At 43.7% G+C, this 27,451-nt stretch overlaps 1 protein-coding gene across 1 annotated transcript; it reads left to right on the top strand.

Moving 5' to 3' along the window:
• The first annotated feature begins 240 nt into the window (after positions 1 to 240).
• Positions 241 to 26,256, top strand: LOC142588151 (uncharacterized). Its single transcript, XM_075699647.1, has 8 exons — positions 241 to 373; positions 3,363 to 3,434; positions 4,468 to 4,532; positions 6,625 to 6,718; positions 7,657 to 7,765; positions 13,367 to 13,380; positions 24,169 to 24,577; positions 25,844 to 26,256. Exons 1-8 carry the CDS (start codon positions 274 to 276, stop codon positions 26,031 to 26,033), a joined length of 1,053 nt encoding a protein of 350 aa, XP_075555762.1. The 5' UTR covers positions 241 to 273; the 3' UTR covers positions 26,034 to 26,256.
• Positions 26,257 to 27,451: the final 1,195 nt, after the last annotated feature.

Genomic DNA, 27,451 nt, shown 5'->3' with positions numbered 1-27,451 from the left:
GATAGGTAAAATATATCAGATTATGAGAAATGCCAGAGCACTACTGCCTCCTTAGAGCCCTTGAAACACAAGGGTCTGGAGGCATGTGCTATACCGTACAACTATCCCAGCGGCATCCTCTAAAGAGAGGAAGCGCTAGGAATGCATGGGGCTAATAACATGTAGGACCACATCTCTCAGAAAACCTAGGACTGTGTCTGTGTTAAAAAGCGGGTCTGGGCCGAGGAACATTACTGGATGAAGAGGGATGTGCTGTCTGTAAGCTAAGGAAAAATGTTTCATTCTTTCAGATTCGGCTTCCCGACACTCCAGGAGGACGTGGAGTACGGTCAGCCTCTCTCCGCATCTACCACAAGTAGGAGGCTCACTTCCGGTGAGTAGAAAATTATGGGTGCCAAACGTGTGTCCTATTCTGAGACGACAGAATAGGACATCTGTTCGGCGCGATTTTATAGTAGAGGGCCAGAATCCTAACTGCGGTTTTATCAGGTGCAGCTTATTATTTGTTTCCGCGTCCCATATGTGTTGCCAGTGGGCTCGCAGCTTCCTTCGCAAGAAAGGCCTCAGATCTGTGACAGGCACCTCAGCGGTAGGATTAGCGGCTCGCGATGCGATGGATGTGGCCATCTCGTCCGCCAGAACGTTACCCTCAATGCTCCTGTGGCCAGGCACCCAGCATATAATGATACGCTGTTTAGATATGTACGCTTTACACAAGACGGTGTAGAGTTCACTAAGTACAGGATTTTTGTGTGTATAGACTGACATCAAGGCCTTCACGACGCTTAGAGAGTCTGTATAGATCGCTGCTTTTGGAAGTTTTGATTTTCTTATATGCTTCACAGCAGAAAGTAATGCGTAGGCCTCAGCCGTAAATATGCTTGTTTCCGGATGCAGTACGTCGGATTCCGAGAAGGATGGGCCGACGGCTGCATAGGATACCCCGGCATTTGACTTCGAAGCATCTGTGTAGAACTCTGCACAGGAATGCTTGTGCTGGAGTTCTAGGAAATGCATTCTGATTTCGGCCTCCGGAGCGTGCTTTGTAACTTGAATGAAAGATGTGTCGCATTGTATCAGCTGCCACTCCCAAGGAGGTAGCAGCTTGGCTGGATGCATTAGGCGAAGCTCGGGGAGTGGGACATGTATCTCATCACTAAGCTCCCTCACTCGAAGCGAGAAAGGCTTTCTTACAGAAGGACGATTATTGAATAGTGTAGTGCAGGTCATATCGTTAACAGTGTTAAAACATGGATGTTGATGATTGCAGTGTATTTTTAGGAAATATGTAAGGCTGATGTAAGTTCTCTGTAGATGGAGCGACCATTCATTTGATTCCGCGTATAAGCTTTCAATCGGGCTTGTTCTGAAAGCACCAGTGGCTAAGCGGATACCTAGATGGTGGATAGGATCTAGGATCTTTAGTGCGCTCGGAGCGGCAGAGTTATATACGACGGCACCATAGTCCAATCGTGATCGAATTAGGCTCTTATAAACATTCATCAGACACTTCCTGTCGCTACCCCATGTTGAGTGGGATAGAATTTTAAGTAAGTTCATTGTACTTAGACATTTTTCTTTAAGATATTTAATGTGCTGTATAAAAGTGAGCTTGGAGTCAAGTATAATACCTAAAAATTTGTGTTCTTTGTTGATAGGTATTTGATGTCTACTCAGTTGAACACAAGGATCTGGAACCAGGCCTCTCTTTCTAGTAAAAAGAACACAAGAGCTTTTGTGGGGGTTGATCTTAAATCCGTTTTCGTCAGCCCACTTGCAAACCTTGTTCAGGCCCTGCTGTACCTGTCTCTCGCATACTGCGAGGTTGCAGGATTTAAAGCCTATTTGTATATCATCGACGTATACGGAATAAAAAATGGCCGGTGGCAGTGAAGCACGTAGTGTGTTCATCTTAACAATGAAAAGAGTGCAGCTGAGCACACCTCCCTGGGTACACCAGTTTCCTGCGTAAAAGGACGTGACAGTGCATTACCGACTTTTACTCGGAAGGTACGGTTGGACAAATAGCTTTCTATTAGGGCGAGCATATTGCCACGGATGCCCATTCCCGACAAGTCTCTCAAGATTCCGTAGCGCCACGCTGTGTCGTACGCCTTCTCCATATCGAGGAACACGGATAGGAAATATTGCTTATGTAGAAAGGCGTCGCGAATGTTTCCCTCAATGCGCACAAGGTGATCAATTGTAGCCCGCCCTTCCCTGAAGCCACACTGAAAGGGATCAAGCATTTGGTTTAATTCCAGGAAATGTATGAGTCGCCGATTAACCATTTTCTCAAACAGCTTACAAATGCAACTTGTGAGGGCTATCGGGCGGTAACTTGACGCCAACGAAGGATCTTTACCTTGCTTCAGAATGGGAATCACAATCGCTTCTCTCCATGCAAGTGGAAGATATCCAGCAGCCCAAATAGTGTTAAAAAGTGCAAGTAAAGTCAATTGTGTATCAGTGTGTACGTTCTTAATTATGTCGTACATAATTCTGTCAGGTCCTGGTGCAGAGCTCTTGCATGTCATCAAGGCAGCTCTTAGCTCGGCAATGCTAAAGGGACGGTTGTAAGGCTCATTCTCTCGACCTTTTCTTGGTAATGGCTTACGTTCTTCTATTTCTTTGTGTTTGAGAAAGGATTGTGTGTAATTTGTTGGACTTGACACGCTCTCAAAATATTCCCCAAGTGAGTCGGCCTGGTCTTGCAGTGTATCTCCCTGTGTGTTTACCAGGGGGAGTGAATGTGTTTGCCGCCCTCTAATCCTATTTACTCTGTTCCAGGCTTTGGCCTCATCCCTAAACGAGTTAATACTCGATAAAAACTTGTGCCAGCTTTCTCTTCTGGCCTGTCGGCGGGTTCGCCTGCCTTGGGACTTTATTTTTTTAAAGTTCATAAGATTCTCTGCAGTGGGAGAAGCGCGTAGCAACCCCCACGCCTTGTTCTGATTCTTACGGGCGATCCTACATTCGCTGTTCCACCACGGCACACGTCGTTTGCATGCCAGACCACTCACTTCGGATATGCATTTAGATGTGACATCTATTATGAATGCTGTAAAGAACTCGACTGCAGCATCAATTCCTAACGGAGACAAGTCAGCCCATGAGATACTAGACAGAGATCGAAATTTCTCCCAATCAGCTGTCTCAACCTTCCATCTAGGAGCGTGTGGTGGATATTCATTTTCTTTCGGTGATCTTAGCAGTATAGGGAAGTGGTCGCTGCCGTAAGGGTTGTCGGTAACTTCCCATTCAAGTTCAGGCAGTACAGACGGGGAGACTATGCTTAGGTCTATGGAAGAATAGGTTCTATTTGCAAGAGAGTAATATGTGTGTTCCTTTTTATTCAACAGACAAGCACCAGAAGAAAAGAGGAACTGTTCGAGAAGACGTCCTCGCGCATCTATACGAGGGTCGCCCCACAGGTAGTTATGTGCATTGAAATCGCCAAGAACAACGTAGGGTTCTGGCAATTCATCAATAAAGGACTGAAATTCATGTTTGCTTAGTTTATAATGTGGGGGTATATAAAGTGAGCAAATAGTGATAAGCTTGTTTAGCAGAATGACTCGAACCGCCACTGCCTCAAGGGCCGTTCGTAGCTGCAAACGTTGACAGGCTATGCTTTTTGAATTATAATTGCAACACCGCCCGATGATGCGAGAGCATCATCGCGATCTTTGCGAATAGTAACGTGTTGTCGAAGAAAATTTGTGTGTTTTGGTTTTAAGTGTGTTTCCTGTAAACACAGCACTTTCGGATTGTGTTTATGGATAAGTTCTTGCACGTCATCGAGATTCCTAAGAAGACCTCTGACATTCCATTGAATGATTTGTGTATCCATATTTAAAGAAAAATTTGTGCTGTGTTTACGGAAATTGAGGTGATGCCGCTTAGGTTACAGAGCTCTTTCGAGGCCCTGTAACGGGGGTTCTGCCCTTTCTGGAGCGTTCGAGGGAGCCTCGCCGCTCCTTAGGCGCTTGGTGCGCCTTGAGAATAGGTGTAGTGTCCATTGCCTCTTGTGAGGCGCCGGACACCTGCTCTTGCGAGCGAGAAGTTTCCCGAGAGGGTCCCGCCTTGGAGAGCAAGACCCCTGCGCCCACCAGCCCGGAGGTCGATGGGGCACCCTGCGGGATTTGGCTGCGCCGGCTGTTGCCAGCGCTGGGAGGGGCCGGGGAGATTGGGGCACCCTCTGCTGCGCCTACCTTCGGGGTCGATGGTCCCCCCTGCTCTGTTGACGGAGCAGCGCTAGCTGCGACCGCCGCGGGGGCAGATGGCGTAACTGCCGACTCACTGCTTGTGGGTCGGACAGCCGCCGGAGGCCGTTGTGACGCTGCCCCCTTACGCGCCACATCGGCAAAGCTGCTCTTAGACAGGTATGACACCCGCCTCCGTGCCTCTTTGAAAGTGATATTTTCTTTTACTTTTATGGTCACAATTTCTTTTTCTTTTTTCCAGGACGGGCAGGCGCGCGAGTATGCGGCATGCTCGCCATCACAGTTGACACAGTGTGGGGTGTTCTGGCACGTTTCGGAAGAATGTTCATTGTCACTGCACTTGGCACAAGTCAGCCGGCCTCGACAGTTCTGTGAACTGTGGCCGAAACGTTGGCACTTAAAGCATCTGAGAGGATTGGGAACGTATGGTCGAACACGAAGTTTGATATATCCAGCCTCGATGGACTCGGGAAGGACACTAGAGCCGAAAGTGAGTATCAGGTGTTTCGTCTTGATCTCTTTTCCATCTCGCCTTATCTTAATTCGTTTAACATTTATAACATTCTGGTCACTGAAGCCCTCCAAGAGTTCAGCCTCAGTGAGCTCGATCAAGTCATCGTCAGAGACAACACCACGGGTGGTGTTCATCGTGCGGTGCGGGGTTATAATTATCTGGGTTTCCCCAAATGACACTAGTGTTGACAATTTTTCATATTGTTTTTGATCGCGGAGCTCCAAGAGGAGATCCCCGCTTGCCATCCTCGACGCCTTATATCCAGGACCAAAGGCTTCAGTCAATGACTTCGAAACAAGGAAGGGTGAGATAGTTCTTACTGGTTTATCTGGTTTTGCAGAATGGATAACATGGAAACGCGGAAACGATTCTTTTTGGCGGCCAAAAAATTGAAAGACTTCATCGGTGCGCCCTCTTTTCTGAGGGCGATCAGGTAGTGAAGGGAAGGAAGTAGCCATGTGTGGACGCGTAGTTTTCGGCAGCAACGCCAGCCACCCACCATGGAGTCCAACAAGGGGACGCTGCAGGGCCTGAAAAACAGGGCCTGCAAACACCAGCTGTACGTTGCCACTATAACCCAATATGACATAACCAAGGTTGGCTACTCACACAAGGTTAACCCTTGCTGCCAGGAAGGTCGGAAGTAATAAAGAAATGAGAAGGAGACAGGAAAGGCGGAAAGTAAGGGAAAGACGAAGGTAATAGGGAGAGAGAGACAGGAAAAGGCAACTACCGATTTCCCCCGGGTGGGTCAGTCCGGGGGTGCCGTCTACGTGAAGCAGAGGCCAAAGAGGTGTGTTGCCTCCGCCGGAGGGCCTTAAAGGTCCAAACACCCGGCATCGGCTCAACCCCCAGGATCCCCCTTTCCCCGGACACGGCTAAGCCGCGCACGGCTACACGCGGGAGGGTCCAACCCTCGTGTGCTCGGGTACGTGGTGTCGCAACACACCAAACGCCTGCTGACGCAGACGCCCCTGCGGGGGAAAAAGGATGTTTAACGCCCCCGCGATGCAGCCGCCTTGCACGCCGAAAGCAGGTAAGCACACTCGTTGACGGAGCTTTTGCGCACCATATTCTAACAAACATGTTAATCACAGAGGAACCGGAGGAGGCAGCCTGCCCGGACCGCGAGGGCGCATCCTCTCATTAGTTGGAAGGGCGAGCGCCATCGGCGTCTGCGCACCGTTCTTTGAGCCCGACGACGAGGTGAACAGGCGCAAGGGTTTCAAAAGGTCAACGCCAAGTCGACGCGCTGTCGCAATTCGCTCAGTCACCGCCGTTATGGCTGATGTGTGGTCGCGCACTAGTGTTGCCGCTCAGAAGATGGCCCGAGCTTGAGCGGAAATCGACAAGCTATTTGACAAGCTATCGATAAGAAACATGCACACAAATGCTTGCTCAGTGCCTGTGTTTTTTATGTAAAGGCAATGTTCTCTGCTTTTTTATTGAGGCATATAAGCCATGTTGGTGTAGTCCGTTTAATCATTCTATAGTTAGCTTATGCATGTCTGCATTCAGTGATATGCTGTTCTGTTTTGTAAATAATTGGGGTTGAGCCGATGCAGATTTATAAAGGTGACATAATAGATAACTTCTTAGTGTAGAAACACCAATAGCATGCCACCTTTTTTACTCAATAGGTAAGCAAACACTTGGAATGGTTTGCAACAGGAACAAAAGAGCTTTATATATTGAGCAGACGTGCACCAACCATTCGTCATTGATGGTCATATAAAACGACATAGCACAGGCTTTTTATTAGTGTAGCCCTTTCGAAATGCAACAGTTTGGGATGCCATTGAAATATAACTACAATATTTCCTGTACATGACAGGTATCAGAACAAAACTGTTATCATTAATCATGCTAATTGCCTATGTGCAGGAGGAAAGCGATGTTGACCGCGGTGCTGGCGACGCGGCAAGTGCTGAATCCCATGTGTCTGTCGGCACAGCACCTGGAACAAGCGGCTTAAGAGGTAAGTTGGAACTTGTTATACACATCTCTAGTCTTTTCCCAAACGTATGACATGTACTTATTTTCCTTATGCGTCATATTCATTCTTAGCGAGACCACTCCAGCCCGCAACAGCGGAGAGGCGTCGCGAGGACGCAAGTGACCATAGCAGTCAGACACTTAAGTGTACAACAGACGTCTTCACAACTTTTTACTTACTTATTGTGAACACATACTTTTCAAGAAACATTGTCATTACAGAATGTGGGTTGTAGAATCATAGCCATAAGTAGCGTAATAAATTCACAAAACTAAAGAGCAAACACGTAAACAAGTTCAGAATTCCCCAGAATAAAAAAGAAAAGATTTAGGAGCACAAACACAAGTCGTGTTGAACATGTAAATGAGCTGTATTACACATTGACTACAAGAACTTAATTTGATCATGCTTGCCGATGGACAAGGGGAACAATGAATGTGTTAGTATATGTATGTATTTGCTGTATGATTAGTGAATGGGCTCGCTGTCGTATGTTACGTACTTCAAGTAACTTTGGTAATAAAGAAGTTGCACAGAGGGGAAAAAGTATTTCTAATCGTTACGCAAGGAGGGTTGTGAGAACGAACAGAGTGGCTAGGCAACAAATATCACTACATTTGTGGTGCTACTTAAAAAAGGAAATTATGCAATGCCGCAAACAGTGTGGTTTTGTTTGGTGCCAAAAGGCGCAATAATCCTTGGGATTGCTTTGAAGAATAGTGGCCCCATGTGAAATGCCTCACTTATTAACACTGCATTTCCTTGATTTTCCTTAAAGAAGACACTTTGGTATATGTGATCTCTGATACAAACAGTAGTTGCAATGAGCGGTGGTAAACAACTTGCAATAACACACAAAAACAAGTTTTGCATTGCATGTGAGGAAATTAGTAATGGTGCCCCTTTTGCCCTACTTTTAGAGCCACGGCAGGCAGGGAGGAGCAGAAGGTCAGAACCGAAAGTGGACGACCTGCTGTCCTCTGTCGCTGGCAACTATGCTGAGTCGCACTCGCGCAACAGCACAACAACGTAAGCATTCCAACTAGGTTATCAGTCTCATGATTTCACTCTATATGCGGAAGGCATTCCTCAGTGAATGAAAATGCTTAGTGTTTCTTACAGCAGTTAGCTGATTTATGGTACTGCACTACTTCTGATAGTACCGTTTCATAAATATTACTCGTTAGATTACCTGTGCACACACGGTATTAGCAGGCGACATACGTCGTAGAACCTGCACACCTGCCGATGCGGCCATTTTATTGTACAATGACATTACGCAACAATGCGAAAAAATTGGGGTGGCTCTTGCACCGTCTGCTTGTGGCTTTGTAAGATGCCGTATATGGCGGGAATTACCTTTGACAAAGTTTTTCGGTGCAGTACTTGAAGCAGCCAAAACGGGCAACTGTAAGGTCCCTGAAAAAGTTCGCGCAATCTAGAGAGAATGTTTTGCTTACCAGTCTTCGTTGTTCAAAGTGTGGATTCTTCTTGTGCACTGCGTCTAAAAGTGCATGCATATGCCACATAAAGTGCTTCTTCAGAGGAAATTTCTTAAGGACTTGTGCCAGTATTTCAGTCTACTCATTCAAACATTAGTGGGGTTAATAGAGTTGATTTTCCGGTCGAAGCCGACGAAATGTCTGAGGTTGTATTTAGTGCGACGGGCATCGAGCGATTATTACAGTGTTTGAAACCAACAAAAGCGTGTGGCCCGGATGATATCCCTACATCATTCTTTATAAATTGCTCGGGCATATTATGTTTGTACTTCTGTTGCTTATTTCAAAATTCCTTAAATAAAAGCGTTGTTTCTGGTGATTGGAAACTAGCGCGAGTGGTGCCAATTCATAAGAGTGGACAGAGTTGAGAATTACAGACCAGTATCCTTAACTAGCATTGTATGTAAGGTTATGGAACATGTGTATACCTGCATCATGTCTCATCTTGATAACAATAACTTTCTTCATCCTAGTCAACATGGGTTTCGGCAGGGTTTTTCGTGTACGACACAATTGGTTGCATTCACACATGAGCAGTCACTCAGCAGTCAACAAGAAACAAATTGTTGATTGTATATTTCTGGATTTCGAAAAAGCTTTTGACGTTACGCATAGTCTACTGATAGCTAAACTTCGACATTACAAATTGGATGAGAAGGTTATCGCATGGATTGCTGAGTATCTTCGCTCAAGTCTGTGGCTCTCAACGGATGTTCCTCTCAATATGTACCTGTGATTTCTGGGGTACCCCAGGAATCAGTTTTAGGACTTTTATTTTTGTTGTTGATTAATGACATCAATTCGGGCATTACATCATCATTTAGAATGGTTGCAGATGACAGTATAGCATGTAGGGTAATCAACAGCGAATCTGACCAACAAGCACTACAACATGATTTGGATTTCATTGCCACATGGTGTGAAAAATGGAAAATGTTACTGAATGAGAAAAAGAGTGTCCACGTCACCTTTACCAGGAAGCGCTCATACAACAGCAATCATTACACTATAAATAATGCTACTCTTGAACAAGTGTCGGAATATAAATACTTAGCTCAGCAGTAAAAAATACACCTAAGGTGGAACAGACATGTTACTCATGTTAGGAACAAGGCTGTCGGAGCATTAGGTTTCTTGAAGTAGCTTGCCACAGAAACTTAGGGAGCAACTGTATTTCACACATGTCTGCAGTACACTGGAGTATGCATATTTGCTGGGATCCATATACTATAGAACTTGTAAATAAACTAGAAAAAGTGCAGGACAGGGCAGTTCGCTTGATCCTTGGCAATTATGACAGGATGCTTAGCATGACAGAAAGCAAAAAAGCATTAAACTGGCATCTTCTTGAACACCATCGTCGAAATCTGATTAAAATTTCTTCATAACATATACCACTCTAAAACGGGGATAGCTAGGGAATCGTATTTTATACAATTCCCTAGCTGATGTTGTTGAATATGCACACAGGTGTGCAAAGACTTGAGCAATGCCATCTTTTGCAGATACATGTTAACGTGCTGTTCCTTTGCTCACTTTTGTTGTGGAATGCAAGGACGATTTTTTTCTGTCCTCTTGGGCAGCTACTTTTGCATCACAGTTACCTCCCTTGAGTACGTCATTACCGAATACAGGTGTCCTGCTTCTGCAAATTCGGGCTTCTGAAATGGTTATCTGGAGATGAAAACTGAACAGCACACAACGAGAAGTTAGTTGTGGGCACATCTTGCAATGTACTCTCACATTTAGTGCTACCTGCAATGTGTGAGCGCTTTGCCATGTATTCTCATGTAGCTTACATTGAGCGCAACAGTATTTCAGTTGCAGTAAGATGACCACATTGCTTCTAATCAGCAGTGCGGTCATGCAAAGCTGCAGGTAACTTTATGGTGCTTTAACATACCCCACTTACTATAATGAACTCTGTATGCTACTTTTGAAAACGAAACAAATCTCTTCAGTTCGAGGTGCCTTAACTACCACATGAGATAACATGGTCCAGCAGGAAGTAGAAACTGTGATGGCGATTTAGGTTAATGATGTGAAAAGACCAAACATATTGGTGCCAAGTGGGCACGCTAGGCTTTCTGAAACCAAGACAAGGCATCTGTTAGTCTAGAGAAAATGTGATTAGCTTTAACAAGTCAGTATTCATAATTGAAAAAAAAAAAAAGCTTGAGCACTGCTCCCCACAGAATGGGCAGAGGGCAAATTCGCCTGATTCATGACGGGTCACCATGCCATTAATTTGTCTCCTCATTTCATGTGTAACATTTTACATGCATGTTTACACTGCAAATTGTAACTAGTGTTTCGTGCTTTACAGACTTTTTTATTATTTGCATATCCAGTCATCTTGAAATTAAGTTCCACACTTACTTCATTATTCTGCAATACAGAAGTGGTACCTTATAGGATCTTCGAAGCTAGAGCACAGTGCTTCTTTACCCTTAGTGACCTGCCTAATGACAAAGTTCAAGTTTTCAAGTTTGTTATTTAAGGCAATCTCTTGTGGTTACACAATTGCCACTGTAAAGTTTCTTGCTTTGGGACATGTGTGATGCATTGACAAGGTCAACATGCTGAAAGGTAAATGTGTACTTTTGTATTGCTCGTTGCTTACATAACCACATCAAGAGGAAGAAAATGAGAAAGGGCACAGCTAGTGCCCAGTGAAAAGAGTAATGCAGGACGCACCAGTAGACATGTTATGAAAATGATATACATCCTTGTCTTTTTGAAGAAATACGCTATTGCCATAGTGCTAATTGAGGGCATATGACCCATGAGCAGTCACAGAGGAGTTGTGGCAACGGATGGAAATTATGGTCGTATTACACATGTTGGGAAAGCCTGGTCTCGCTACTGCATTTTCGCAATGAAGTTGTGGGGGCTGGTGCCATAAGATGCATTTTGGAGCACACCTATGTTTTGCCTCAAATGGGACTTTCTCGTTTTGTAAGCTGTCTTTCCCTCAAAACAAATCTTTCTGCTGATGTAAGCCTTTAGATGCTCCGATACGCACTTTTGGCTGCTCTATACCCTAGCAAGAATGCCAATAGAATTTTCTATTGGTCCAATAGAGCTGTGCTATGGGTTCTATAGGTAACTGATTGGAACTCTTATCGGTTTTATTGGAATTCTATTGGTACCCATAGGTTCCAATAGGTGACATCTATTTCTTGCCTATAGGTCCGATAGACTTTGCATTGGTACCAATAGGGGACAGCTATTTGTCACTTATAGAACCAATAGATTTGTATTGGCACCAATAGGGGACAGCTATTTGTCACTTATAGAACCAATAGATTTGTATTGGCACCAATAGGGTCAAATAGATGCCAGCTATTTGTCACTTATAGGACCAGCAGAAGTTGTATTGGTACCGATAGGGGCCAGTAGAGCTTGCATTGGCACCAATAGGGTGAAATAGATGGCAACTGCTACTTGTCCTATAGAGCCAGCAGAGTTTGTATTGGTACCAATGGGCATCAATAAGTGGCAGATGTTATCAGCGACCTAAAGACTAATGTGGTTGCTATTGGTACCAGCAGGATACTGCTAGGAGTTTTGAGTTACTTGGTTCAAATTTAGTCAGTAGAACATTATTCCCTGTAGAACCGAGAGTTTTATTTGGATCAACCTTAATAAGATGGCAGTTTTGATTCATTCAATAGAAACTGCATGAAATATATATGAATGAGGATTTTTCAAAATGTGGCAGCAATTTTACTAATACTTGATGCCTTAGTCGCTCAGTAACAATTCTCTATTAATTTAACTTGTGCAGATATTCTGCTCAAAATTATGCTTATGCTATAAACTAGTATAAAGTTGAACAAGATCAAAATTCACAGGATGTGAAAGGCTTCAAGTGATCTAGTGGTTGATCAAAGAATGTCACTGGAGCATATAAACAATGGAATTGTGTTCATCAGGGCAGGAAATGCTTTTCTTGGCACCTTTCATGTGCACATAGCCTACTCACCCTCAATGCAGTAGGAGAAGGTGGTGCATGAGTAGGGCAAGGTAAGTCAAAGTATAAGGCAAAATTAAAGATTATCGATGTTTGCTTCGTATTGAATTATTGCCACCTCAAAAAGAGCCAACAGCAGCACTACCAACTGTTCCCCCTATAACGCTTAACACCTGCCACTTTCTTTTTTACACTTTGATTACCCAAGCTTACTTTATGCACCAGCTTAATCTCTTTCTCACCCATTGAGGGTACAGGGCGATTTACTCATGCCTAAATGCTGCTAAGAAAGCAGTTGCTGCCCGACAGTATGTCTTGTCAAAATCACTGAAAATGACATTCCTTGTTAAATCACTGCTAAGGCTTGTGGCATTAAAGACATGCTATAAACATGCTACAAATACGTGCGTTTACACATTACCAGGCTTTTTTAATGGCTGCGGTTTTTGTAGTTTCCTTTTTCATCCTTATAAATCTTCCCAAGAACTTGGACAGTGCTTTGGCACCGTGCCTTAAGCAGACTGTTTCCTGTTACCTCTAGAATCAACCTTCATTGCATTCTTTTAGATGTAGCTCTTGTCTCCTTTCTCAGTGTGGAAAGAAATGTTTCTTTTTAAACCCCAAATTCAATGTGTGCAGTTAATAGTTTTCGTGCACAGATTTTATAATTAGCTCTGTCTTTCCGTGTCACTTCAACGTTTAGGCATTCGTGCACACCAGCACAATACAGGTATAGTGAAAGTGCAGACATGAACAAATTGCTGGTTTCCAACAAACATTTATTTTAAATGTGAAGCATACATACACATTGAAAAAAAAAAAAGAAATGAGCAAGAGTGTTGTGGGAACTTGTAATTAACAGTTATCTCCTTGAACATTTATAAAAGACAAAAATATCTTAAGTTTATATGATCAGACATGAGAACGACCAAAATCTAGTTCCTAGTGCCAGCAGCGCAATGCTACCGGCAACTCATTGATCACACATTGAATGGGCCACAAGGAAGTTTTGTTACAGTTAAACACTCTGGCACCACCAGTATTGAATGTGAGAGTGATGTCGCTCCACTCACTTCCCTCCATATGCTTGCGATACAGTGCTCCATCTGTGATGTCAGTAAGCACTGTATTTTTGTTTGAAACCTCGCGCAGATTCTTCTTCTCAAGTGAGTCGAGGAGTGCCGCAGCCACCACCTTACTCGAAAGTAAAACGTCAATTTATTCCTGCAAATTCATAACTGCATAAAAATTGTGCGCCGAATTCCGGGCATTGCAGTTTGAACAAACAAAACTGTGTCCTTCAGCATTGGCAGCAGGCGTACTGCAGGTCGTACAACAGTAGTAGCGCTTCACTAATTGCCTCTGCCAATTCTTCCACGCCTTCCTCAACAAATATTGAGATGAAGGCAGCACCTCGGCTCCCAGCAAAAGGTTCACCACATGTACTAGCTTTTCCATGTTGCTCCAGTTGAGCCCTGCTCACGTTGAGTACGCCATCAATGTAACCATTGCATCAACAACACTCAGGTCACAATTTGGCAGACGTTCCCCTGAGAACAATTTCATGAAGTCTTCCTCGCCGTCCGCCGTGTGAGCGCAGTTGCTTTCATTGCCCGCATCCGCATGTGCAGACAGACCCTGTCGGTTCTTCGCTTGCACGGTCATTGACGATATGTTGCAGTGATCTCCGGCTGCGATCGTCATTTCTTGTGTTTTCGGCGACGTCGTCCACTTCAGCCAGCAAACAATTGTAGTCTGGTTGCACGCTGTCGTCCAAGTGAGTTGGCGAGTTGGCAAGCGAGTTCGCTGGCTCCACAGTCGGAGATCGCTCGCAGCTCAAATTGGTGCCAGGATTAGAGCTTCCCTGCACACGCTGATAAAAAAGTGCTTCGTGGAACCGTGAAATTCGCTCCAGGCTTCAAATAGCACTTGCGCTTCATCTTCGGGTTCACGTGCACTGCTACCGGCGATGCCCCGATTTTTCATCGCTCGCAGAAAAACGGACGTTCGGAAGGCGAGGAATGCCGCGGAGATCGTCACCAAGCAAGGACTCTCATAAAACCTGACCACTACTACAGGAACCCAATTTAACAGACACAGAATTATGGCAATTAAGGTAGACAATCACAGAGCAGCATACAAAGACAGAATTTAAAAAGGTGTAGGGGCACAGAAAATTTGACGATGAGTCGTCGCGTGGTGACGCTGTATGTTTTACATTATTTTGCTTTCTCACAATACTGTCTTCATGCACCTAATGCTAAAACGTTTTAAGCATAGCAAACAAAGCAGGAAATAAAAAATAGCAAAGTAAAAAAAAGTATATTGCTCATTTTCTCATTTTTAAAGCCACGGGGGAAAGAAAATGCGAGCCGACGAGAGCCATTGCTAGCCCACGTTCGTGCTGCCATGACACAACGTGGTCACGTGGTCTTGGACGGTAGCGGCAGCGGCGTTGGCTTGCATCTGTAGCTCTAGTAATTGAGAGTATTCGTCGCGTGTGCTTGTGCTGCAATGTACGCGTCGGTCAGATTTCGCGGCGACGACGCGCGAGAAGTCGTTAGCATCAGAGATATAAAAAATTTCAGCTCTCAAAGCATTTCAGACTACCAAAGCAACAGGTGGTACAAAGTGCACTGGAAGGACGACCATCAAAGTGGCTTTTTTTCGAGCGCAGGTTTTGCGGTTGTTTGTTAAGTTAAATTCTAATATATACATTTGTTGTTCTATAAAATTTGCTTATATTTAGGCTGCGTTTGATTTTGCTGTGCTCTGATTTTGCGCAGAGAGAAAAGAGGCTGCACATCAACCGACAAGGCAGGTCCCACTTCCTCCACGCCCGTCGGACAGTGAGGACAGCGAGATGTCAATGTCCAGTGCTCATTGGACAAGGTAATGAAATTTCACTCTTACGTCTGGCCGCATGAGTTTTGCTTTGCCTTTTGTGGCGCTGCACGTGCCCACCATCTACAGATATCGAACAGTATAGAGCTCAACATGCAACATGCAGCGTCTTTGACAGCAGAGAAGGAAAATACTGTTATTACATTGTTGTGTGGAAAACAAAATGTCTTCATTTTTGTTAAAGCTCTCTCTCCCTCAATGACATCGCCCTAACTTGTAAGAAACTGTAGGGAAAAGGCCTTAAGCTTAGCAATTTGCATAGGTTAATTGTTCACGTATGTATAATGGTGGCGTAGATGAATTTCATTGTTTGTTGAAAGAAATCGCTCATAACGCACGTGGAGCTGATTCATATATTCCTAACCTGTAAACCTCAGTGCTACTGTTTTGCATATTTAACAAATTTCATAGGAAACTTTTCTTGGCTTTACAAGTATGCCTGCTCTGGATGCATTCAAGTATGATGCGCTAAAAGGTATGCTTTAATCCAGTCATGTTCCTTGATTGGCCCCAAAGAAGGCATTTTTTTTTTTATACACCCCTTAGCCCTAAGTCTGTTCTTTCAAAAGTCAGCGACATGTTCCTTTGCAATTTTCTCAATGTATTATTCCAATTGTAGCTGCTCAGGGCTTGTGTGTTCGAGATTTACGCCACTTTTTAACAATACTTTTTTCAATTCAAAGCTTTCTTTGCCTACCTCCCAAAGCTTGCCGTGGTTGTATGAATTGGCCAATTTATTGCCTCAATGACTCGGCACAAGCTGTCAGTCAGTTAAAAAATTATGGGTCTTGTGGTGGGATTTGAACCTCGCTACTCCAGTGCAGCATCAGATGCACTGTTCATTAGGCCATAGACGCACAAAGAACTGCAGTATAGCAACCTTACCCCTCATTTCCCTCTTGCAATTTAGCACTTTGAAACACATGGCATATATGCCATATTGCATACAATTTACTTTTGAAATTTAAACATTGCACTGTGGTAGTGGAGCAAGTGCCCAAAAAACCCCATGAAGCCATGCCATAATTCGCAACCATTTTTGCTGAATCCCACTAAAGTTGGTGTGTGTGACAAGACTGGCTGCAGTAAGAAGGCTGTTTGGTGAAGCTTTCTTTCTGATGTATGAAGGTATAGATGCTGTTATCCATTTGGTGATAACACTGTTGTGTTTCTCCACAAATGTCTGCAAGGTATGCTGTTGTGACTAAGGGTGACTGCAAGATACATTCGTCACTGAATTCACTGCATGCAGAGATGTGACATATGTCACATCTCTGCATAGGTCTTATATAAGACCACTCTGGATTTCTTACCATGTTTAGCTCTTTGTTATTGCTGGCTCATCAAATTTTGCTTGTGGAAACAGCACATTTTTTTCATGTTAATATGCCATATATACTTGTCCTTTCAGTAGTACTTCTAAATCTTTGTTCTCACTTGCTGACCTTTCCCATTTCAGTTTTTTTCAGGCAATACCTTGAGAAGCGGTGCAGCAGTGAAGATGACATAACAAGGAGGCACAACATGCTCGGAAAGCTTGTTGCTGGAAAGATTGCTGATCTGATGAAGAAGAAGTAATTTTGTAAATATTATTTGTAAATAAATACATGCCTACTTTCAAATGAAATTTGTTCTTTTTATAGACTGGTTGCCACATTGCAGTCCTCACTGCTGTATAGCATAGCATAGCACCATTGTTTTGATACATGAACAATGTGCTTAGACCAGTAGGCAACACTACTAATAGGCCAAGAGAGTGCCAATAGACAAATACACTACTAATAGGCCAATAGAGCACCAATATATACCAGTAAGTCACCAATAGGCTTATACAATACCTATAGACCAATATGTTCAATAATCCCATTGCCTATTAGTTTTTCTATTGGTCATTTTTGCTAGGGCAGAGTTGCTCAAAAACGGCCTCAGCCAATCGCATATCTGTAAACTTGGTTATGACTTCGAGGTTTCTGTTTCATGATTGCAGCAGTGCTGCAAACAAGTTGGTGGTGGCATTATTATCTATCACAACATAACAATATGCTAACAACAGAAATAGTATACAAGATAACTCTGGAATGCCCGTTCGAATCTTTATTTTATGTCATTGAGTGGAAAGAGTTTACAAGACAAATATTTCTACAATATTGATAGATATGTTTGGCCTTTCTGTTTGTATAGGACGCCGGGCATTTACACATCGTATCAGGCAAGTCAGTCCGTAAGCCCTGGAAGCCAGGCAGTGAGCCCAGCAAGCCATGCGCCAAGGCCTGCAAGCCAACCAGTGAGGCCAGCAAGCTCAACTGCTAGCTGCCAGCCGAGTGCACAGGAGCTTCTTTGCAACATTGTGCAATTTGAAGATATAGATAGAGATGTTTTCCTAGAAGGCTCTGTGCACTCGGACATAATCTTGCAAACACCCTTCTGGCCACCACTTTGCCAGCTGCAAACGCATGCAGTTCCAACTGCTGCGCTTGGGGATCTTCAGAAAAATGCTTTTACCCCCCAGCGCAAAGGCAGCAAAAGACAGCACAATGACAATAGCGAAACAGACACATTTTGGCAACCTTTGCAAAGCTCTGAAGAAAACAGAGCCACGCAATGGGCATTTGGGCTGTGTCTGGCCTAGTACATGGAGCGTGTGCCTAAAGAAAGGCAGTTAGCACTTAAAATAAAAATGCTCGAACTAGTAAGAGAATCTGCAGAAGACTAGCTTAATTTTTCATTGGTGTTTCTTTATTTCAATGAAGAAGAAAAGGCTAAATGCATTACACAGTGAATTGTTAAATAAGGGGAAAGAACGATGTGAAGAAAAAGGAGTAACAAATAGCCATCACTAAACAGCTTTGTTGTACTGCAGCTAAATATAGGCTTTTTGTTATTTATTTACAGAGTAAATGTGCGGGGCCTTAAGGGGAGTGTCAGTGCGTTGAATATGCAGCCAGTATGCTTAAAGGGATCCTAAAGCAAATATGAAGTCAAGCTAAAGTAATAGTGTTCAAGGACGTCTGTGGCATCAATATTATGGGAAGTTGAGGTAAATGCAGTTCATGATTTAACTTTTTTCTTGCTGAAATATTTATTTATTTATAATCTAGTCATGAAAGATGTTAACAGAAAGAAGTTGGTAATGAATTCTTGCAGAATGTCATAACTTCATTACTTAACACTCCCACTGCAGCATTAGACAGTTTTAGTTTAGGGCATGCAAGTGGTTTGCGTAAGCAAGAACTAGCAGCGACAGTAGGCGCATGCGCAGGCCCCTACGTCTGAACATAATATCGATTATACCGGGTGTCCCAGCTAACTTGAACCAAGGGTTTAAAAATGAAATATTGGAGTCAGGAGAGTGAAACTAACTGCATATTGGTGATAGGCATTTGGCGCACCACGGGAAATTTTTTGTATCGCAATTACTTAACTAGTAATTAAGATAATTTTTTTAAATTTTTTAATATTGACTTTAGACACTAAATGTGATTCGCAAAGTTGGAGAGCACTTTCAGAAACCCGCATTCCATTATTCGCCATAAAGAAAACCTTACGTGTACCTCTTTTTCCGAGCTCGAAAGAAAGCCCGCGAAATACAAAAAAAATCACGTGACGAGCACATTTGCGCGTCGCGATCGTGCTGCTCTCAACCGTGCTTTCAGTGAACGAAATCAGCTCCGGCCTTTATTCGACGGCCCCGTTGCAGCGGCAGGCCGATATCTTGGCGGGGGTTTTTCGTCCGCGTCAGCTAGTTGGCACCCGGCGACGACGACTTAGTCCCAATCTGATAAGATACTGAGATGGCGAGTCTGCTTTGTCACTCAGAAGCAAAAGAGAAATACAGGGAATAATGTTTCGCCGCGAGGTGTTGGCGGCTGTGTGTTGCAGTTTCCTAATGAGGATTTTGAAAGCTGGAAGCAGCGGTGAAGCACAGTTTGTCGTGTGCTCTTCTTATGCCACTCTCATGCGAGACTGAATCTTTGGTGTAGTGATTACTAGCACTGCAGACATGCCGTTTACAAATGAAGAGAAAGCAGACATGGTTCTGGCTCTAGGTGCATGTCATGGGAACAGAAGGCGCGCTGCAGACCTTATGCAACAATGGCACCCAGGCAGGCGGCCAAGTTCAGTAACGATCCTGCGTGCCTTCGAGACGCTGCGACGGATGGGCAGTTTTACGTCCACACGACACAGAGCACCTGTTTTTGACGAGGACTTCGAGACGCATATTTTATCGCTGTTCGCTCTGGAACCCCAAGCAAGCGTGCGCAGCGTGAGCGAGGATACCGGAGTCTCCAGGTCATCAGTTTGGCGAATACTGCGCAAACACCGCCTGCATCCGTACCACGTACAGCTTCATCAAAATCTGTTGCCACGGGACTTCCAAAACAGGACCGATTTTGCTAATTGGATTCTGATAAAGATGCAGGACGACCCGGATTTTTTGAACAAAGTGATATGGAGTGACGAAGCTAGTTTTTCGCGCAATTCACAGGTGAACCTGCACAATGCTCATTACTGGAGCGATTCAAATCCCTACTGGGTTTTACAGACGCAGCACCAGTACCAGTGGTCATTTAGTGTTTGGTGTGGACTTTTCGACGGTAGTTTGATCGGGCCTGTGTTTTTCGACCAGACGCTGACAGCAGATCGCTACACCAATGATATCCTCAGAGGACCCGTTGACGACTTCCTTTCGGATCTACCGCTCGCCAGGGCCACAAATGTGTGGTTTCAACACGATGGCGCCCCCGCGCACAGCAGCGCCAAGGCTCGGACCTGGCTCGACGCAGCGTTCCCGCAGAAATGGATAGGACGACTAGGTCCCGTGAACTGGCCAGCCAGGTCTCCTGATATGACACCTCTGGACTACTTTTTGTGGGGTCATATCAAGGACAAGGTGTACAGCACACCAACTTCCACACCGCAAGACCTTAAAGACAAAATAACGGAAGTCTGTTTAAACATGCCTGAGGCTGTCATACGAAATGCAACGGCTGATTTGGTTACAAGATGCCATAGCTGTATCGTCGCACAAGGTGACCTATTCGAGCACTTTTTATAATTGGTAAGAAACCGAAATGAAATGGAGTCAGGACAACCGCATGCCACGGCTGTCATCGCCGCACAGCCAAGCCATAAACCGCCACTTTTATTTTCTTTGCAACTGGCAAATAAAACTCCTCTCATTTGAAAACTTCGAGCTTGGCAGTCTTTATCGCGACTGCAAAGCGCAGCGCACTCGCTGCAATTTACACCGTCACGCGCGAACTGGCTGACACGGCCGAAGAAACCACCACCAAGATATCGGCCTGCCTCTGAAACGGGGCCGCCGAATGAATACCGGAGCTGATTTCGTTCACTGAAAGCACGGTTGAGAGCAGCACGATCGCGGCGCGCGAATGCGCTCGTCACGTGGTTTTTTTTGTATTTCGCGGGCTTTCTTTCGAGCTCGAAAAAAGAGGTACACGTAAGGTTTTCTTTATGGCGAATAATGGAATGGGGGTTTCTGAAAGTGCTCTCCAACTTTGCGAATCACACTTAGTGTCTAAAGTCAATATTAAAAATTTAAAAAAAATTATTTTAATTACTAGTTAAGTAATTGCAATACAAAAAATTTCCTGTGGTGCGCCAAATGCCTGTCACCAATATGCAGGTAGTTTCACTCTCCTGACCCCAATATTTCATTTTTAAACCCTTGGTTCAAGTTAGCTGGGACACCCGGTATATATATATATGCAAAGTTGAGAGTGGCGATTCTTCTTGTGTTAAAATGTCGTACAGCTTGCTTCTTTGATGGAAACATATATAGCGTTGTGTGAAAAGTGTAAACTTGGTTTGTGATAATTCAAGGAAGGCATTTTCAGAGTGCAAATGTGAGACATTCTGATGACTATTTTTGTTGCTGTAAAATTATTTAATTTATGTGCATTTTTAGTAACCTATCTCTCTGTGCCTTTTGTAAACTTGAATATTATTTGTCTAACAGGCTACAGCGCCAGAAAAACATTTTGAGCCTGTTGATGTAAATCAGCCATTTGTGGGATTCACTGCTTCCACCCGTTCTACATCATTCAGGCATAAGAAATTCCATGCTCATGTTCTTGATTATCGATGAATGCTCAAAAACATTGTCGCATTGGTGACAGTAGAGCCTGATGCCAAAGTTGATGAAGTTGCTGCTCTGTTGTTCGTCTATGACACCTGTTGGCATACGGCATTTTCAACACGAGAATTGACACTCTCAACTTTGCATATATACAATCGATTTTGTTTTGATTACTTTTGCACCTGCCTTGCTCTTGCAACAATATGAAGTGCCGCATTCTTCACAAAAATATGAATTTAATAGCAGAAGTTGTTTGTGTTCAGCATGCACTTGTTTTCCCAATTTATTTATTTTTAATTTAGCATGCCTGGTTACATGCTCACTTATTCAGACTTACGGTACACCGCGGAGGCCTGAATTTTGTGTTACATATGGGAAGTGCTCTGAGACAAGTAAGTGGTAATAAGCTGTGAACTTTACAAATGCTCGAAGTTTGCTTATTCTCACTATATTGTGTCTAGTCATGTGACATGAACAACTGATGTGTGGCTTTAAGCGTACAAGCCATTTATTCTGTCCCCTGCAGGTGATGTGTGCGTCATCAGCGGAAAAGTTGGCTGCTGCCACTGAAGAATTGCTCCAGAAGCCTCATCGTGCTAATGTGACATGAGTATGCGCATTCCTTGAACGGAAGGAAGAGTGTTCAGTCAAAAAAAAACAATTGAAACCATTTGGAAATATCAATGGGTCCAACTGGAAACGGCAATTTCCAATTGGACCAAGTGTTATCGCCAACAGGACCATTTGGACCAGTTAGAACGGCCAATTGGTTCATATGGAAACCCTCACTTCCAATTGGGCCAGATGGAGTCTCCAGCAGGACCATTTGGGTAAATCTGAATTGCCACATGGTCCAAATGGAGTTATCAAAACCATTTGGACAAAATTTAAGTGAGAAAATGTTAATGTCTTTTGTATACAAAATTTGCAGATTTCTCTTTTCCTTTTGAGATTTCTCTTTTGAGATTTCGACGCGAGATTCGAGATTGGATTCGTGAGATTGGAAGACACTATTTGGCATTTGGAGGGCAAGTAAATGTGGAAGAACCGTAAAAAAAGAAGTGGTCGCTCTATATTGATCATGTTAAACAGTAAAAAAAAAAAAAAAAACTTGCACTGTTTTATGTGTTTCTTAAACACAAGACTCAAACAACTTTTAGGCATAAAACAATTTGTAATTTAGTAATATTGTTTAAATTTTATATTTCACATCTATGAAATAATTCTTCCCTTAAATTTTGTGTCAGCGTCATTTTTCCTTGGCGACCGAACGGGACAGCATAATCGAGATCAACATTAGCAACCATGGCAGCAACAAAAACAGTCGCTGGCAGTCGTGCATGCGTGCTGCACTGTATTCTGCGCTTTGTCCTGATCGCCTTGCGGGCTTCGTGCGACCGTCTGACAGCACTATGATCACCCACGCATACGTGCGGTACGAAATCGACAAACATTTGCCAATTGTGCCAGTGACAGACATAAAGAACTTCAAGCCTGACGACGACTTTTCGGCGGCTTTTTATATGGTGAAGTGGACGCACGCGGCCGGCACGTGTGCCCACTACCTTGCCAGAATTTTGCAGATCGGAGATAAGTTTCCGCGTTTCCAAAGCTCTTGTAATCATTTTGCATTACTGCACTCACGAGTGCATGGGTCACGCACACTCGTTTGAGTTAAATGATTGCACAGATATATATCTATACGCTTTTGTGTAATGTAGCAAATATGCATGATGCACTGAACTAATTTCGACAAAAAGGTTTCAAGTGTATTGCATGAGCGTTTTTTTAAAAGCAAGGTTTCCCCGAGAGCGTCGTGACAGCACTGGTGAAACGTATGATTCACTATGTGGGGGAGAACATTGCTGACATTGACAGAACAGCGAAAAGGTATACTGATTAGAAAAATTTTCTTGCATTTGCTGCTTGAACCTTAGCTACATAAACCGCAAATTGTGACTATCTTAAACCTGGTTGGATTGCTGAATATTAAAATTGAGGTGCCTTTTTATCCAATATCAGCTTGCCTGTCTTGCCAGCTTTTGAGGGCAACGGGTTTTTCAGGATTCCATACACAATGCTGTCTTTCTCTTTTATCCATTTCTGCAGGTTGTGGCGCGACTAGACCTGAAAGGGACCATGAACAGTATCCCGCATTGCACTTTTCTTAGTAATAAAGCTTTAAATCCTACTTTTGACTTGTTGCCTCATTGTCACATGTAGTTATCATAAGGAAGTAGTGGCTCCTTGTTGTGTGATATGACGTGAAGCAAGAAAAGCATGGTAAAGAGCATTAATGAAGAGATTCGCTTTTTGTGCTGTTCATATTGTATTGCATCATATTAGATAACAATATATATGAACCAACTTGCCGACCAACATGTAACGATGTGGTTCCTTTTTGCTGTGCTAGTTTGCCAGATTCACACAGCGCAGGCTGTGCACAGTCAAAACCATTTGACCCGTCGAGCGGCTCCATTTGGACCATTTGGTTCCATGCCAATTAGCCCAATTGGTTCTATGCCAACTGCACCATGTGACCCAATTGGCAACAACCAATTGGTTCTATGCCGACTGCACCATTTGATCCAAATGGTATAGAACCAATTGGCCCAATTGTTCCAAGTGGCCCAATTGTGTACTAATACACAAATGGAACCAATTGGAAACAAGTGGAAATTTTCCAATTGGGTCCAATTGTTTTTTTAACTGGGTGGGTGCTCTCTTTTCGCTTGGGCCTTATAACGAGAGGCCACAACACAAATTATGCTGAAGCCACTATTCGTGTACTGAAGGATGTGGTGCTTGGTAGGCAAAAGGCATATAATGTAGTTGCCCTTGTATACCTTGTGGCAACAGTCTGGTAGGACTACTTTTCAAGAAGACTGCTTAATCATGTATACAATTGTGTGCCAGCTCACCAAATCTTCTATGACAACCTTGTGCACAGGATGCCTGAAAGTGTTGCACAGTCGGTCTGTGCTCTTGGTGGATAGCATGTACCAGGTGCCCAGTGGGCAGGAAAATGGTAAGATTTATCATGTTTGGCAAGACTTCGGCACTTGCACTTGTAGAAATGGCCAACAAGGGACATTCTGCAAGCACCAATCAATGGTTCATAGCACCTATGGGGGAGGATTTCCAAATGCCCCAATACTGAAACCCGACAAGCGGCATAAATTAGGTGTCCTTGCCCTGACAAAAGTTTCTTTGGAAGCTTCCGTGAGGTGCTGCCAGAGCTCCCGTCCACCAGCACTGCTCGGGAAGCACACAGCCAACATGCACCTGAGCCTCAGGACGAGCCAATACAGCTTGACCAACACCGCTTGGAGTGCCCAAATTCCAACGAACGTCACCAGGTGTGGGCCACACTGTCTTCATAGGGGATTTTTCATAGAAGCTTTAAGCGTGAGCAATGTGAATGCTATCTCCTAAATTCTCATGTCATTGTTTGCACAAAAAGCTTCTCAAGGTATTTAACAAGGAAACTGCTTGCTTTTAAGGTATGAACTTTGCAATCAGAAATTTGCCAAAGTTTCATCCCCCCCCCCATTTCATGATCAAGTACTGCAATCTAGGCACTTGGTATGATTGCAAAGCTTTCGTTAGTACAGGAATACTCTCAAACGTGTGTTGCCTGCAATTTATCTTTTCTTACTGCTTCTGCATGCATACTATAACCGAAACTAGGTTGTTGATATTACCAGGCAACAGTGAATTTCTGGTTATGAAGCAGTGAGTTACATTAACATGGATTTACCATGCCACCACTTATTTTATGCCATGCTTCTTTGGAAAACTCAGTATTCTGTCAGTGTTATAACAATTTCAGCAGTGTTGTTAATGAGCTGCAGTACATTATTTTTCTGCAAAGCCAAGTATTTTCATATTACTTCCTCTGAACCCTATGTTGGTGAACTGCAGCAGTTTTAGTTAGCCTCATAGCATTACATACAGTACTGCATGCGATTTTTTTCATCCTAGATAAGCCTGCTAAACTTGGTGTCACCACATACTAGTGTAGCAAGAATTGAAAGAGAGGGAAAATATATTTGAACTGTTCCACATAATTGTCATGAACAGTTGGTTATAAATGCAACAGAGGTGTTAATAATAAGGATGACTGTGCAGTCCTGGGTACGTAAAGTATGTGCAGTAAAAGGCACGCCAGAGTATGAGTTGCTTGTCCTGTGGCGAAGTGCTCTAATTGCTCCGACTGGCAGGTCATGATGGTCTCAGTGCTCACACTGTGAGTGTGTGTAGAATCTTTACAGCTTGCGCGTGAGCTCAGACCTTACTTGAAATATGTGGTCACGATACATCAACTAAGCAGCAAGCATAGGGAAGATTCCACATGGGAGAGGCTTATGTGGCATAAATGAGGATGGAAAGGGTATTATAATTTAGCAAACAGTGGGACTGTGTATTTAGTTTTTGTGTTTTGTTTTATTTATTTTTTTGTCCAGAATGCTGCCGAGGTGCTCAAACAAATCCATCAGGAGGAATGGCGCTGCTACTCCTTGGCTGCTGACAACCCCCATTATGTCACCGTACTTCAACAGGTGCTGGCAGAAATGAAGAAAGCGCACAAGGAGCCTTAAGTGACTGCCTCTAATCTTGCCCAGAAGGCGTGGCCGCACCATCAAAGTTCAGCCGATTGGAATAGCTAGACGTCGGCTGGGTGTGGGTAGAGGCTCAGGCAGAGTGCGAGAGGGTCACCCCTCCAAACATCAAAAAACAAAGCGTGCACATGCCCTGCACTTAAGCGTGAAGAGTGGTGTGCCCCATGCAAAGTCCCATGGAACTAGGCACTGACCACCAGAGTGGGGAGCATTCATGAATGTTTGAACAGGCAGCATCCAGGGCCTGCAGAGGGCATACAAACTACTCTTGCTGTGCTGCAGCCATACCAAGAAGTGTTAGTCATGCAATAGCATATTGCATTGTCATTTGACTTGAATTGTAACTTTGGTTAAGGATACTGAGCTATGCTTCATGAATAGTAAAGTGCATGGAATTAACTAAGCATTACCAGAAAATGATAATAGCATTAGTGGGTCATGCCGTTATGCACTTTCTTTTGGGGATGCTTCAAATAATCGACCTTGCCGTCAACCCTCTAGTATGTGGCAGTGCTTGCTTATTTGTGATTTTCACTCTAAACAAGTCATACCATTTGCCCCAGCCCTTCCTATTGAATAGCCTTATCAAATGCCTCAACTATATTGTTAATTGTTCTTTGCCTTTAGTGTCCCTTTAAGGATTCCATTATCCTGCTTGAACATCTTAAGTAAAGCTCAGATAAAAACATGGATGGCAGAAAGAATGAGGACATACATAAAGAGTGCTGCACGGTGTAGAAGAAATATATTGAAGTCGGGCCTGTTGAACGGTTAGCGCCAGTTGTAAGTAGTTGACCAACTTATTCTTCTGGATAGTGCTTTTTGGCGGACAGGCCACTTCGTGCCGACTATGAAGTCTCACTTTGTTTTGACAAAACTGGTTCTGCTTTGATAGCCATGAAATATCCCAAGGTGCTGCCAAAAGAATTTGTGCTTCTGCTTCCTGTTTTGGCTTGTGGAGGAGGTATGCAACATCTTTCAAAAATGGGACGTAGCTCAAAGTCATAAATGTGTGGAACAAGTCATGATTTATTGTCACTGCTCTGTCTGCCTCCATGGCAACCCTTGCATTGCCTACTATCACAGACCCTCGTCCTGACCTCATTCTTTTGAATTTCACTTGGGTAAAGATTGTGAGGGGAGTTCACCAGAGAACCAACCAGCGTTATAAATTACGAATACTGTTTAAAATGGTGTTACGCTGGCTGGTCACCGATATCCATGGGGCCTCAAGGAGGTTACATTCGAGATGGGGCACACACTGGCCTGATGCGCGCTTACTCTCAGATGTCGGTTTACTATGTCAAATTGTTGGTTTCATGTCACTTGAAGCAATAAACCAGGGTGGAGGAGGTGCACATTTTGAATTTTAATTAGTTAAATGGGGTTTAATGGCGCAAAAGCGGCTAAGGCTATGCTGCGCCAAACACGAGATGTCTTAAAATCCAGTTTATGAAGGGAAAGGCTTTGTTAAAAATCTATATTTTATGTAAAAAGCCAGTGTCATCTAGAAATTTACGGATGTCACATAATGGTACTAGCGGATCATCACATAAAATTAGAGCAGGGTGTAAAGGTATGAGTAGTTGATGTAACTTGTGCAAAAGTGCT

Source organism: Dermacentor variabilis, chromosome 7 (genome assembly GCF_050947875.1).
Source record: "Dermacentor variabilis isolate Ectoservices chromosome 7, ASM5094787v1, whole genome shotgun sequence".
In the NCBI taxonomy this organism is placed as follows: Eukaryota; Metazoa; Arthropoda; class Arachnida; order Ixodida; family Ixodidae; genus Dermacentor; species Dermacentor variabilis.
The sequence above is the reverse complement of the archived record's forward strand: the minus strand, read 5'-3'. Positions and strand labels throughout refer to the sequence as shown.

What these genes read in the sequence shown, in the direction of transcription:
- LOC142588151 (XM_075699647.1), top strand. Translation starts at nt 274, where the DNA reads ATGTTTCATTCTTTCAGATTCGGCTTCCCGACACTCCAGGAGGACGTG. An exon ending in AAGTAGGAGGCTCACTTCCG is followed by an intron (nt 374 to 3,362) that starts GTGAGTAGAAAA and finishes TTTATTCAACAG; the next exon opens with ACAAGCACCAGAAGAAAAGA. An exon ending in TGGAACAAGCGGCTTAAGAG is followed by an intron (nt 6,719 to 7,656) that starts GTAAGTTGGAAC and finishes CCCTACTTTTAG; the next exon opens with AGCCACGGCAGGCAGGGAGG.